Genomic DNA, 14,959 nt, shown 5'->3' with positions numbered 1-14,959 from the left:
ACCGATAAATTTACCAATTTATTAACTTCTATGAGACTGCTTTCTGTAAACCATGACCGAACAAAATGCTACCTGTTGTCTGGAGCATGATGATAAATATAAATCCTTTCTATGATTATTCTTTTTATTTTTTTATTTTTGATAATTAATAAATACAAACATTGTACAGTAGGAGCAGTACTAAATTAGATATATGGGACATGTTACAGTGTATGAGTATTACTAAATAGTACACATAAAACATATAATGCTTTCATTATATTACAAATAATTGTCGACCCGTGAAGATCCGGGGTAGAACAGGTCTTCAGCAACCCATGCTTGCCGTAAAAGGCGACTATACTTGTCGCAAAAGGCGACTAAAAGGACCGAGTAGTCAGACCAGGCTCGCTGACTTGGTTGATGCATGTCATCCATCCCAATTGCGTGGATCGATGCTCATGATATCAATCTCTGGATTGTCTGGTCCAGACTCGATTATTTACACCGCCGTCATATAGCTGGAATACTGCTGAGTGCGGCGTAAAACAACAAACCAAAACAAGAAAACAAGTAATTGTCATGTATAAGTATGTATAATGACACGCCTGCACTACAAAACTTATTGCGGAAAACTAAATTACATAAAAAACAAAACTCAACGACGGGTGGCCCAGTTGTCTAAGGCGCCGCGATTCGCTTTGCCGATCGCGAGTTGCGTCCCTTGGGCTCTCCAGAAACCGAATCCCGGTTCACCCCAATTATGTTTCTAGGTTTGCCAGCACCATACCCGTGCTCGTGGGTTTCGCCGAAGTGGTAAACATCGGAGACCTGCATCACTTCGGGCTTTCTTCCACATTAAGCTGACACGCCGCGATATAACTAGAATACTGTTAAAAGGCGTTAACCCCAACTAACTCACTTCATTTGCCATTGGGTATATGCACCTACACTCTGAATCAGCTTCGTTTTGTTTTATCTTTGACAGGTCGTGGATGCTGCATTTCACATCCTTCAGTGGCAATCATACTCATCTTGGCAATCGCGACGTTGCTGTGGAAATACTAAACCGGAAGTGACGCCACATAGTTATCGGATATGCATTCTCATAAAGGACAATGGCAGTGATAATGGCCCCAGTATTGACTGATTGTACTTTTAACAATCGATTGTTTGTGAAGCAATTCATATTTTTACATTGGCACAAATGATATACCATCTAAAATGTGTGTATGGTAATATAATTACTCTAATTGAGAAGCACATTACATCAGTCATTTTATTTATCCCGAAAAAATGACGCAACTTTAGTTAATTTCGACGATGATCAGTGATCTAATATTGTTATTTCCTGTACCTCTTTTACAAAGAAAAACATCTTTTTTTATTTTCCTTTCGCGGTCTAATATGTGTGGTGTGGAAAAAAGTATTTGTGAAATAGTGTTAATTCTATTATGTATTTGTATATAGTGACTGTAAAAATCCAACCTCGTGTGTAGATATACATATGTACAAAGTATATCATGTACTTTAACATGGAATTTACCAAACCAATACATTCACAAATGACAAGTTACACTGGTAAAATATAGTATTTTTGCATTTATAAAACTTTATGTATCAAGACAAGAACAAGTCAACTTAAAAAGATAGCTCGTTTCTATCAGTTTCTAATCTTTTCTTGAAAAACACGCCTTATGCACTCGTCTTGCTGCTGAGCATTAACGATGCGTGATAACTCCTAAAGTAGATGTATAGCTGTTCTCCTATATACACTTACCTAACCATCCGTCCAGAAGATGAAGCTTCAGCAGTATTCTGTTCTGTGATACCGGCATGTATTGATGCAAGTCCAGCTGAGTCTGATGCTATTTGCATCTTTAATTGCTGCAAATATTTCCTCCGTTATGACCAATGTACATTACTGTTCTACACATTTACCAATCCGATCCGATGTTATTTCCGTCCTAGGAATGTTACATATGTTATTAAGTTATGTTATTTGTGTTTTAAAGTCGTATTGTGAACTATTTTCCTACTCATGTATTCAGAGAATGTCCAAGAATATAATTAAGACTCCATAAGGGAGCGACCATTTCATATCCGATCGGAGGACTGGGGCTGTCTGTGGTTTTATCGAAAAAAAATCAATTGTTCCAGAAAATTCTTGAAAACAATGATTATGCTTCGGACTGTTGAAAAAGAAAGAAATATCTGCCACAACATTTTTGCAAAGTGTGTTTCTTAAATAAATCATTCAGGCTCCCTCCGATATGAAATGGTCGGCACCTAGGTGAAAAAATGTTATTGAGATAAAGCCTTACGATCTCACAATAATGGTGTTAATATAATATGTCAATGAAACGAAGTGTATCAAAATAGTATGATCAATTTTCCAACGTGGAACTTTGGAGAAACAATAATGAACATGTTAGGGAGTCAGGCTCTAGGGCTTTATGTCAAATACGATTTTTCTTCTGTAAACAATAGTCTGTAGAGTGAAGCCTTACACCCGTGACTGTTGCAATGTTTGCTGATAGATTAGCAACTTCCAAAGGGTTGATTAAAACAAATGCAAATTGAAAAAGGAACATATTAAATCTATTTAAATGATTGTGGAACCATTCTTTTGAAATTAATTGTATCGTGATTAAAGTTAATTTTGTAATTAAATTATTCATATGTACATTGTTGTTGGTGCGTTACAAGGTACATCCCCGGTAAACGTTATAACAGCTTTAACACTGACATTCCATTTATTACTGTGGCAGTCTCGAATGACGTGATCACTGAGGCAGTCATTGTTGCAATGTTTTCATTCAAATAAACTTTCTCTTTCATATATCAGAGGTTTGTTGTTATTAGTGGACCTTCTCCGTGGTTTAGTGGATAGGGCATCTATGCGGAGACCGGAAGGTCGGTGTTCGATCCCCTGTCCGCGTTCAAAGACAGTATTTGCTGTTACCCTGCCTGACCTCAGCATTGAGGAGTTGGTATTATGTGTCTAAGTGAAGTATCCATGTTAAAATTTCATCTCAGTGGTAAGCGCTCAAATTAACTTTCTCTTTCATATATTAGTGGGGCGGTCGGGTAGCCTAGTGGTTAAAGCTTTCGCTCGTGACGCCAAAGACCTGGGTTCGATTCCCGACATGCGTACAATGTGTAAATCCCACTTCTGGTGTCCCCCGCCGTGATATTGCTGGAATATTGCTAAAAGCGGCGTAAAACCATACTCACTAACTCACCCATATATCAGTGGTCAGTAGTAAAAAGTAATAGTACTCCTAGTAACCATGCAATCCTAATTAGTCGTGTTGGGGCGATTACGTAGCCTGTAGGCATGTGACCATTGATCGAACTGTCGCTGTTATGTGTCTAGGTTTGTCAACACCATACCCCTGCTTGTGGGTTTCACCAAAGTGGTAAACGTCTCAGGCCTGCATCACATCGGACGTTCCTCCCACATTCCCACATCATGATGAGACGCCGCGATATAGTAGTGTCTGGAATACTGTTAAAAGCGTTAAACCCAACTCACTCGAATAATCTTGTCTGGTCCAGACTCGATTATTTACAGACCGCCGTCATGTAGTTGAAATATTGCTACATAGCATCGATCCACACAATTTGGATACGATGACATGCATCAACAAAGTCAGCGAGCCTGACTACTCGATCCCGTTAGTCGCTTCTTACAACAAGCTTAGTCGCAATTATGTCAAGCATGTGTTGCTAAAGACCTATTCTAACCCGGATCTTCACGGGTCGGTTATTCGATTGGTTTACTCTCCCAAAAAGGAAACGCACAAGTGAATTACTTTAGAAAACATCTGCATATTTCGCCTAAAAAGTTTGATAGAGTAAATTATTTCACAAATGTTATTTAACAGTGGTTTCTGATTGGATCACATTGCCCAAGCTACCGTTTGGTTATTTATTGACATTTAGAAGGTATGTTTCGAAATTCTGCATGCACTTTACACGTGATTTTCGGAGAAATAGAGTGTAAAAAGGATGGGATTCTTTCGTTAAAATGTCTACTTTTGCATGTGTAATTTTCGATATGCCACGTCGAAACCCTGCAACTCGAAATAATCCCATCGGACATATAGGTGAAATTCTCCAACGTCACCAGCTTCTCATTATCGACCCTCAATGAGAGATTTTCAGCATGACAACGTCCGACCACATGTTTCACGTGTCACTAGTGATAGCCTACTGAATTAGAATATTACTGCGGCGTATGTTTGATGCGGGTATCATAGTTGTGTTTTGGACCTTAAGTTTGCTGCGACTGTTTTCAGCCGGGAAGCGTTTTGATAACATGTGTAATCGTTTGACCAAATCAAGTGTATACCGCCTCTTGCCCGGGAGTTTGTTATTTCAATATTTCTACTGTAGGTAGTGAAGGTTTGGGAATCACCAAGGAAAAAAACTGGAAAAAAGGATGGAGGAGAAAAAGAAAAGATTCGTCACCTCACGGCAGCCTTTAATCTCATTAAACACACATGAAGGAAATGGGAGGGAAAATGTTTCATTTGCGGTTTACTCAGAGGTTGAGATATAAATGAAAATAATATGACAATGTAGAAATTCTTTATTTAATTTGAAATGTACGAATACCTGATCCGTAACATTTAAATACATTCAAATTCAAGAACTTATATATAGTTCTCCTTGTAGATACGTCGGCCATGCCTCTGACATATTCATGGTCGAGATGGTTTCGTTCTTAGTGCCAAGGTTACAATTTTGCGATAATTGGTATATCCTCTCCCGGCTTGACTGGTGCTGATCGCAGTTTTGCAACGAAAATGCTCTGTAAAATAAATAAAATACATGCATCAAAGTTTTGCTCTTACTTTAAATGTAATGAAAATGATGTAAGATGCAATTAGTCGTTAATTAGTGTTATCATTGTATATAAACACGCGAAGAATATAAATGATATTGAATGAATATTATCGTGTTTGTTCAGACATATATGTGAGTGCGTAAGAGCACGCGCGACGACCCAATCAGTCAATCTCCTCCTCATTGTTCGGCTCTAACGACGCGCATGGGTACTTGGGTAATATTTTCCCCATGAATCCCCACGGGTCTATGGTTCGAATCCAAGATTCGTTTCGATTATGACTCTTGGTCTGTCAGCACCATACACGTGTGTAGAACTGCGACGAATTTGGTTTTCTCCCGAAGTATGCTGACATGCTGTAACATAACTGAAATATTGTTACACCCTTCCCCCCCCAACACCACCACACCCACCCACACCCCTCACTGAATGGAAAATATGAAAATTATGAAGTTGCAAGTACTATTTCACTCACCAAGGTCACAGCAACAGAAATCCCAAGAAAAGCGCCAAATATGACGTCACCAGGATGGTGCCAGTAGTCGAAGACACGTGACAGGGAGATGTAGAACGCCACGCTCAGCACCAGAGCCATGGCAAACGGTTTTAGGAGACTTGGGCCTGATTTTGGTAACCGGGCGTACAGGAACACCTGTAAGAACATCATCAGCTGTTAAGTACCATGTAGGTAGCAGAAGTATCGTAAGTCCCCATGGTACCTAGTATGGTGACCTACCTTTGGCTATTGGTGATCTATAGCCCATTTTTATTGTGTACTGTTCTGAATTGTTATGAATTTTATCATGATATGCTAGTTTTAAATCTACATCTGTGATAGTCTAGTGTTTTTACTGTCCTTTGTCGACAGATTTTAATGTCTATATGTATTAATATATAACTTGATTTAGTCACCATATGGCTGAAATATTGCCGATGTGACTATAAATCTTAACTCACTCACTCACTCAATCAGCTGTTAAGTAGGTTCCCGTCGTCTTTCTTTACAATTTCTACTTTGCCCGGATAGCCGAACGTCGGAGTTTTGATACCCGGCAGCGACAAACCTAAAACACACACACACACACACACACACACACACACACACACACACACACACACACACACACACACTTATCTTGAACGCGATACCATAGACGTTTTCACCTCTCCCACCTGTACGACGCGCAAAAATTTAGGACATTCATAGTAGTTGAAATAGGAACGAATGTATGTAGCGAAAGGAGTACCTAAAGGTTTGGACCGATAACAAGCAATCAACTGGTATGGATGACTGAGAACTGGGTGGGGCTAGGTCGTTGGCAGGATCTTCGCAAAAAGACACAATCTGAACATTTTGTTATTGAAATTGATTGATAATGAATTCCATGTCACATTAAATGTCCATTATATAAAAAAAAGAAGAAAATATTATATACCAAGATGATATATTTCTAAGTGTACGTTCAATTCATTTCGTGTTTTAATGTGTGAAAGTTCTATAAACTAGCGTTATTATTAAGAAAATCACTTGTTTAATAATGCCATTTCAACGTTTTAATGGCATGTACCTCTATTGCCTTCTGTAAAGATATAAACCTTTCCATGTGAGCAAACCCCTTGGGTAATAAGCATAACATACCGCAAAATATGTCATCCCGAAGAAGGAAATCGATGCATGTCCTGATGGGAAAGACAGTCTGCAGAAATATGATATAAATATAAATACAAATACATATATAATAATTCTTTATATACAAATATCACTCGGGTTACCATTGTCAGGACCCGTGAAGATTCCGGGATAGAATAGGTCTTCAGCAACCCATGCTTGCCGTAAAAGGTGACTCTGCTTGTCGTAAAAGGCGACTAACGGGATCGGATGGTCAGGCTCGCTGACTTGGTTGAAGCATGTCATCGATCCCAATTGCGTGGATATCTTAGTATCAGTATGTAAAGATATGGTGTTAGAGTCTTGTAGTTGGAGCGATACTTATATACACTTGGGTACACCGTACACAATTCGACCCTCGAGAAGGTCCGGGTTAGAATTGGTCTTCAGCAACCCATTCTTATCGAACGGGATCTGGTGGTCAGCCTCGCTGACTGCATGTCATCATATCGATACTCATGATACTCAAGACTAGATTATTTACAGGTCACCGTCACATTCAAATGTAGGTGGAGTATTGTTGAGTTCGGCGTTAAACAACAAACAGACACAATGCGAGTTTTGACTGAGGAAGAATACCGTCGCGCCGCAATACTCACCTGGCTTCTGATATTGCCTGAGTATCGGATGCTTGACAGGTATAGTCCTGGGTATACCCCCCCGCGCAGACGGTGCTGAGGTTGGGCTGACACACGGAAATAAAGTGCGGCCTGAGACGCCCGATGCTGAACTTCCCGATGTCGGTGATGAGGAAGGTGAGGGCCCAACCAAACAGGAACACAAGGGCAGCGTCGTAGACGCCTTTCAGCGCCACCTGGCCGGTCATGGCTCCACGCAATTTATAAACTTTGAAAAGTACGTCCCAAATTACCATCTGTGAAAGTTGAAGGTTAGACTTGATCTCACATACATACGTTTTTGAGTTTCTTGAATAGATTGTGTGTTATTTAGTATAATCAACATGAATTGTTTGACAGGCATTCCTTAGAAGTTGTCGGTTGACGAAGTAGAGATTACTCATGGAAAACAACTTCTTTATTTTACTGTTATAGCGACGTGTATAGTATAGTATAGTATACAATATAGGTCGTCGTACCGTTGTCAAGAGTCCAAAACAACAAGGATTGTTTAATTCTTCTAATGAATGCATCACCAAGTCCTTCCGGATATTTAAATTAGCCAACGTCAAATATAAATCTTTCATTTGACTGAAAATACTACAGGATAATAAATGACTTAAACAAATTTGAGTGAGTATGAATTTACGCTGCATTCAGCAATATTCCAGCAATATTACGGTGTGGACACCAGAAGTGGGCTTCACACATTGTGCACATGTGTGGAATCGAACTCAGACCTTCGGCGTGGTGAGCAAACGCTTTAACCACTAGGCTACCCCACCGCCCATCTAGAGACGTTCAGCGTTTATGTTTCAAAATGAAGTCAAATCCCATTTTCGTTATTTCAAGTTCGTTTTTAAAAAGTGGTTTGCTCCTTATAATATTCCTTGCATGAGTGAGTGAGTGAGTGGGTGTTGGTTTACGTCGTAGTCAGCAATACATACTCAAGCAAACTAGTGGTTGATAACATGAGCATCATGTCATCGGTGCACGGTAACAAGCTATCAGCCGATTGACAGCGCCGGACCTCCCAAACCACTATTGTCAGCTCTCACAACAAACACGAGGCACCAAAGCCATCTTCTTCTTCAGAATTCCAACGGGACGAATTGGTTTGATTCCCAGATTATGATCCTTGGGTTTTAAGTAGCATAGATGTTCGCATGGCCTGTAGTGGAAGACCTGTTTCACACTGATTTCCAATCTCCATGAAGCTGTCAGGCCGTGATATAACTGAATTACTGTTAAAAGCGGCGTGAAACCCAACTCACTCACTTCCCTCCTGATACATTTTAACTTCATTTAAAGGCAGTACCTTCAACGGTTCACGTTTGTGGGTATCTTACCACTACTAGAGGTATAGCCAGCGACACTATCATCAACAGCGTCACCGATATCGTGCTTTTTTTGTACGGGTACTTGATAGTGTCATCATCACAGAAGAAGCCTTGCCGGAACGGAACACCATACTTCTCAAGGATCCCGAGAAAGAGTAACACTGTAAATAAAAAACGTTCCAATTGAAGCATTCAGGCAATCTCGCGTCTTCTTATTTAGATACATGTGTATAAATAAAAACAACAAAACCATTTCCATTATCATAAGAAATATCTGCTGAAAGGAGAGCACTCGTCACAAATACATGCAAAGACAAGTCAAGTGTTCACCTGAAAAACAAGGGAGTATATGGTCAAAATTGGGAATTGCATTGGACATCATTTTGGTCACTGATGCGTCAAATAAGGAAATGTCCTCCATATGTCTTCCATTACAAGCTTTGAGTGAGTGAGTGAGTGGGTTTGGTTTAACGCCGCTTTTAACATTATTACATTTATATCACGGCGTGTCAGCTTAATGTGGGAGGAAAGCCCGAAGTGATGCACGTCTCAGACGTTTACCACTTCGGTGAAACCCACGAGCACGGGTATGGTGCTGACAAACCTAGAAACATAATCGGGGCGAACCGGGATTCGAACCCAGAATCATAGGTTTCTGGCATGCCCAAGGGATGCAACTCTGCACAGCGAATCGCGGCGCCTTAGACGACTGGGCCACCCGTGCCCCCTACAAGCTTTGAAAGCTTTACTGAAGCCTTGTACGCTGTAATCCTGGTTTTACACCAAGAGTCGCATGACGCTCTTTGAGATCTTCGTACAAAGAGAATTGTCAATTGTACCTCAAATATTGTGAGATGCTGCACCTGCTGGATAAAGGCGAAGTTGAAGTCACGAGCAGAGAAATGACAATATGTGTAAAGAAACAAGACACTTGACTACCTGCTTAATAACCTGATTACACATAAAAATAGGCCTTAAATATGAGTGTGTGATCTGATCTGACTGGTTGAAAAACGTTGTTAAATGGGATTGAATCACGGACATCTTTGGACTTTTCAATGTGTATGAATACTATTTCTCACTCCCAAATTGCTAAACAAATGTTTGGGAATTAAATTCATATAAAGTTTGATCAAACATTATGTTGGCAACATCAGTTTAGTTGAGTTTTCTTTTGCATTCTACTAAAGTACTGTCAGAAATGATAGAAAAATACTTTTTGCCTGTTGAAAAAGGATATAATTTTTCAGACTTTTGTTATTGAAATATCGAGTAACTACCGATCGATATACCTGTGGTTTGAAGTATTTCAGTCACAAGGAGTCCTATCGACAAGTTTACAGGAGACAAATTCGAACGAAAACAGTAAGTCCAATAATGACAGTCTAAAACGGACTATAAAAATATGCGCACGTGACTCCGTTATAATGATAATAATGTAGTCGTCATAAAACATCTAATCCACACACAAAAAATCATTTGCAGAAAATTGTAGACGTGCCTCTTCTAAAATGATAAAATGACACTGCGTTTGCTTTGTCAACACTGCTCCCATGATGTACATGGCCATGGTACATGACATGGCGTCTGTTCTAGGAAATGCATACAAGTTCTTTACACTTTAGAGAGACAGAGAGAAAACGTTTATTAATTTTGATAGGGTGAATTTCCGAACTGCACAAGCTATTGGGTTTTCAATTCATACGATCAAGTCTACAGCATGATAAATAAAACCAAACAGGTGTAGGGTGGTCTCCGGGACAAAACCGGGACGTTAAGGGATATTAGACGGGCTGATAAGGCGTATAGTGTACTAGCAGAAGGTAACCCTAACTTGTCGTAGAATTTGGGACGAAATTAAAGATATAATTAATGTTTCCCGGACTGCACTAACTATTGCTTTCCAAGAGATGGGATTTCGATACACTGCGCGTGCGATGACCAAACAGTTTTCAGGGGGAAATATTCCATCCTGTCTGTGAGGTCACATTATCTCCATAACATTCATAACTATCACAGTCAGGCTGTCCAGATAATTTACCTTGATGAATCATTCCACGTACTATATGTGGCTATCGGCAGATGGACAAAGAGCACGCATAGTACCATCAGGCAAAGTAATCGTGTCATTGTTTTGCTCGCCGCAACCCATGATATGAGGCTTAGTGATGGATGTGTGCTAGTTTTCGAGGCGAAGATGAAAACTGGTGAATTTCATAAAGAAATTATAGGAGGTGATGTGTTCATAGACTGGTTGGAATATCAGCTATTGCCCATTTTAAACGACGTCAGTGTCATTGTCATGGATAACGCCAGTTAATATAACGTATCACATACTGTCGCCCCTACAATGAGTAGTCTGAAGGCGACCATACAGGAATACATGACATTGTCGACTTCAGACCATCTGAAACGAAAGTTCAACTCATGGAGAAAAATTCGGCTGAATAACAATCTCATTAAAATCATTTCTTAGTTCTCGATATCGCTAAACCAAGATCTGAGGACATCCCATTACGGGTCACGTCAGAACGACCTTTCATCCGACCAATCAAAGCGTCGCTTACCAGATCATGAAAGTGGCAGTCGGAATGTGTTTCTGATCATGCAACCTCGAAAATAAAAACACGAGGTATTCCGAACGATAGTAACGGCCCGTACGAAATTATCCGTCAAAATTATCGCCTATCTCTCGCTTCCGTGGGATAAACATTTGAACGGAGGAGGCGTTTTACAGTACGTGGGGAGCACTGCCATACAATCGCAACCATAAATCAGACATTCCGGAATGTTCGTTTGTTCAGTTTTTAATATTTTAATCGAAAACTGTGTCAACATATGTTTCAAGCGTAGTCTGAAATGGAAGTCGTCAGGTTGAAACGAGTGCCGTAAAGCCCGAGAAAGCTGCTTTCTAATTGGCTGATGTCGACTTCTTGTCAGTCATTTCAAGTTCGCGAAAGTTCGTTCTGACGTGACCCGTCATGAGATGTCCTCAGATCTTTGTTTATCGGCAGCCATAACTTAGATCTGATTTTAATGAGATTGGCTGAATAGGGAACCTGTAAAATACAAGACATATGTGCTGGCGGCACAACACGGGCACGTGGTCTCACGCACGCCAGTCAGACATTGTGAGCTCGACCCTGTTGTTCCTATCTTGGCTATGCGTAAAGGGTTCGTGGCAAGAAGTAACACAACATTTAAATGTACAGATTCATATACGTCATCAGCGGAGATAAATGCTACCTCAAGAAACCACCTGTAGAACAACAAATACCTCAACCTTCCAATACTACTCCCGTTTCATAGCTTTTAACTAGTCCATCATGTTTCCAAGCAAATATAATGCTGTACATATCCAAAATTGCTACCCCATCAACGCACATTTCAATCAAGTACAATAACAGCAATATTTTGAGACCACCCCCAAATCGGGTGACATTTGCACCTGTGAGAATGCACGGACGGTGTGAGGTCATCACCTCGGGACAAGTGTTAGGTTATAGGCCGTTTCATACATGCATGACAACACACGAATAATTAAGTACATTTTTCGGGTAAACACAATGTCAGTTAAGACAGGCAAGATTAAGTCAATTCGCGTTATTTTGATATATGTTCTTTTTATAGTCCTATCACTTGTATTTATTAGATGAAGCCAGAAAGTCATTTTTCTAGCATTTCCGACAGTAGTTTAACCTTGCAGGTTGTCACGGAAACATATGACGTCATCCATGTTATTACCGACGGAGTAAGGAGGCAGGTGGTAAGATATCAAAACTCTATGTCACACGTGTGCCGTGCAAGGTTGACCTCGTTTTATTCGTTTTCATGGGATAACCGGTCGTGGATAAAGGTCATGTTTCAACTGTACAAGTTATATATATATCTTAACGGAGATATACTACAGGCATATAATCAAGCTTTATCCATTTGTCATGTCCATAAATAGATCGAGGTCTTGAGGACGACGCCTTTGAACGTGATATGCTCCCAATCACTTGCGACTCTCAATATTTGAGCGTCGGGGGCACGGGGAGCCCACTCGTCCAAGGCGACCCAATTCGCTGTGCAGAGTTGCGTCCCTTGGACACGTCAGAAACCTATGATTGTGTGTTCGAATCTCGGTTTGCCCTGATTACGTTTCTAAGTTTCTCAGCACTAGACTCCTGACTTTCACCACAGTGATAAATGTCTGATCACTTTGAGCTGTCCTCCCAGATCAAGCTGTGTGAACGTTTATGTTAACGTAAGAGGATGATCTAATTGATATATGTTATTTTGCCAACAGTTGCCAAATTTTATGCGTCTATACAGAGTTGAGCTGACGGTGTTTTCTTTTGGTTTCAAGAAGACAAATTTGTGTGTACAAATTAAATCAAACACATGTAGCTTCAAGCGAAAATTTTCGGTGAAATAACTCTCTTCTCATTCAACTTTGATTGGAAAACAACCTGTTTTGTGTTGAAAGTCGTCATCAGACGACTATGTGTGCCTTACACAATTTACATACTATATTTACACACCTAAGTCGATTTTCATGTGAACGCATAGTATATTTTCATATACACACGTATGTATAGTTACACCTGTGCAAAATTACTTACGTTAGTAAATGTTGTGCATGTGAACGGGGTATGAGACCATCATGATTGCCCTGTTCCTACATGGTAAGGAAAGGATGTACACTCAAGACGTCCTGGAAGCCAAACCATGTTGATTATTTAGCGGGGATGTCGGAAGTGTGATTGGCCGACCGTATAGGTCCGAGATTCAGAGAGCGTCTTGGTTTGACATTTTACGAGTTCTTACTGCTGTACTGCGTACTTAAAACTACGGGGGCGGTCGGGTAGCCTAGTGGTCAAAGCGTTCGCTCGTCACGCCGAAGACCCCGGTTCGATTCCCGACATGGGTACAATGTGTGAAGCTCATTTCTAGTGTCCCCCGCCGTGATATTGCTAGAATATTGATAAAAGCGGTGTGAAATTAAACTCACTCACTCACTCACTTTTGTTGCTTGCCACCACACAACAGTAATCCATACATGCGTCATGTGATATTGTCCCCGCCTGTCCAGTGCATCACTGTAAGTATCTTTTTAACACATGACCATTACTATCCAACTTCTACAATAGAGTCTACTGCCACTTACCGAGTAATGTTATTACGACATCTCCAACGAATTTGATGACGTTGATGACCCTGCAACCTCGTCCCGAATCCATGGCGTCCACTCGTCCCTAGCCGTGGCGGCGTTCCTGGCTGTGCTGTTTATGTTAACAGATCAGCCACAACAGGAACAGTTATCAACAATCATGTGACGGCGTTATAACGAGGGCGTAGTATATTCCATTTCCGTGTATACATTGTGTTAACCGGAACTACTCAGATAAAAGGTTTATATATTAACGTTATGATTTAAACAAACCCGATATATGATCAGGGTCGAAGTGACGAAAGTTGATATGCTGGTATATATTTTTAATGGTTACTGTCCTTGTTGTTATTATTATTATTATTATTATTATTATTATTATTATTTGATGCAAGATATGCGAGTTTATACACACATGTACACAGGTGTCATTGATCACTTGATGTGTCATTACTGACGTCATTTAGTGACTTACCAAATATCATTATTCATTATCGGTGATTTTCTTTAATTTCTGCATTCATTATTGTGACCCGTGAAGATCCGGATAAAAATCGATCTTCAGGAAGCCATGCTTGGCATATGAGGCGACTAACGGGATCGGATGGTCAGGCTTTCTGACTTGGTTAATGCATGCGTTTTCGAACTACGTAGATCGATGTTCATGATGTCGATCCCTAGATTGTCTGGTCTAGACTTAATTACTTATAGACCGCCATCATATAGCTGGAATGTTGCAGAGTGTGTCGTTAAACAAAAAACAAAAGAAACATGTATCATTTTATTCGATTTCTGCATTATTTTTCTGTGGTTTTCTATGATTTCTGCATTCATTATCTGTGATTTCTTTTTATTTCTGTGTTCATTATCTGTGATTTTCTTATATTTCCATGTTCATTATCCTTGAATTTCTTATATTTTCATGTTTATTATCTGTTATTTTCTTTGATATCTGTGTTTATTATTTGTGATTTTCTCTGATTTCTGCATTCATTATCTGTGATTTTTTTTATACTTCCTTGTTCATTACCTGTTATTTTCTTTCAATTCTGTGTTTCTTATCGTCACCCATAAATTTAAAATAATCTACAAGTGTCTTTACGGTATTGTCTTTCCTTCTAGGTGTACGTATATGTAAACGTGTACCTAATATCTAATCTATATTATCTGTAGTGATGACTCACATCGCCTGTGTAGATATAGGTGTATGAGGTCACTTTCACTGTATGAGTGTCATCGTTAAATAGATTTAATATAGAATAAAATTACTTATTTTTAATATTTCATCATAGGTACCAAGAGCATAGGTACTCCGAGAGCTGGCTAAAATGAGTATCGGGTGGT

The 14,959-nt window shown here is 39.8% G+C and overlaps 2 protein-coding genes across 2 annotated transcripts in view; one reads left to right on the top strand and one right to left on the bottom strand.

Annotated features, from left to right (window-relative positions):
- The window catches only part of LOC139462407 (G surface protein, allelic form 168-like), a 162,075-nt gene extending 159,277 nt beyond the window's left edge, over window positions 1-2,798 (top strand). The window contains exon 122 of the mRNA XM_071244103.1: window positions 968-2,798. Coding sequence (XP_071100204.1) covers window positions 968-1,047 — 80 coding nt within the window. The 3' untranslated portion in view covers window positions 1,048-2,798. The remainder of the gene's footprint in view (window positions 1-967) is intronic.
- Window positions 2,799-4,581: 1,783 nt separating this feature from the next.
- On the bottom strand, window positions 4,582-13,749 carry LOC139461977 (phospholipid phosphatase 1-like). The gene is made up of 6 exons (XM_071243469.1): window positions 13,613-13,749; window positions 8,470-8,621; window positions 7,103-7,377; window positions 6,474-6,531; window positions 5,310-5,486; window positions 4,582-4,798 (listed from the first exon to the last, which is right to left on the bottom strand). Exons 1-6 carry the CDS (start codon window positions 13,683-13,685, stop codon window positions 4,724-4,726), a joined length of 810 nt encoding a protein of 269 aa, XP_071099570.1. The 5' UTR covers window positions 13,686-13,749; the 3' UTR covers window positions 4,582-4,723.
- Window positions 13,750-14,959: the final 1,210 nt, after the last annotated feature.

The sequence above is a fragment of the Haliotis cracherodii genome, unplaced genomic scaffold (genome assembly GCF_022045235.1).
Source record: "Haliotis cracherodii isolate W230 unplaced genomic scaffold, xgHalCrac1.p SCAF_15, whole genome shotgun sequence".
Lineage (NCBI taxonomy): Eukaryota > Metazoa > Mollusca > Gastropoda > Lepetellida > Haliotidae > Haliotis > Haliotis cracherodii.
Note: the sequence above shows the minus strand (reverse complement) of the source record. Positions and strands in the feature narration are given on the sequence as shown.

Bases quoted from the DNA above. Each gene is read 5' to 3' on its own strand.
- LOC139461977 (XM_071243469.1), bottom strand. From the start codon at position 13,685: ATGGATTCGGGACGAGGTTGCAGGGTCATCAACGTCATCAAATTCGTT. The intron at 5,487-6,473 runs GTATGTTATGCT...ATGTTCTTACAG, and splicing joins TCGGGATGACATATTTTGCG to GTGTTCCTGTACGCCCGGTT. The intron at 4,799-5,309 runs GTGAGTGAAATA...TTTATTTTACAG, and splicing joins TTTCTGTTGCTGTGACCTTG to AGCATTTTCGTTGCAAAACT.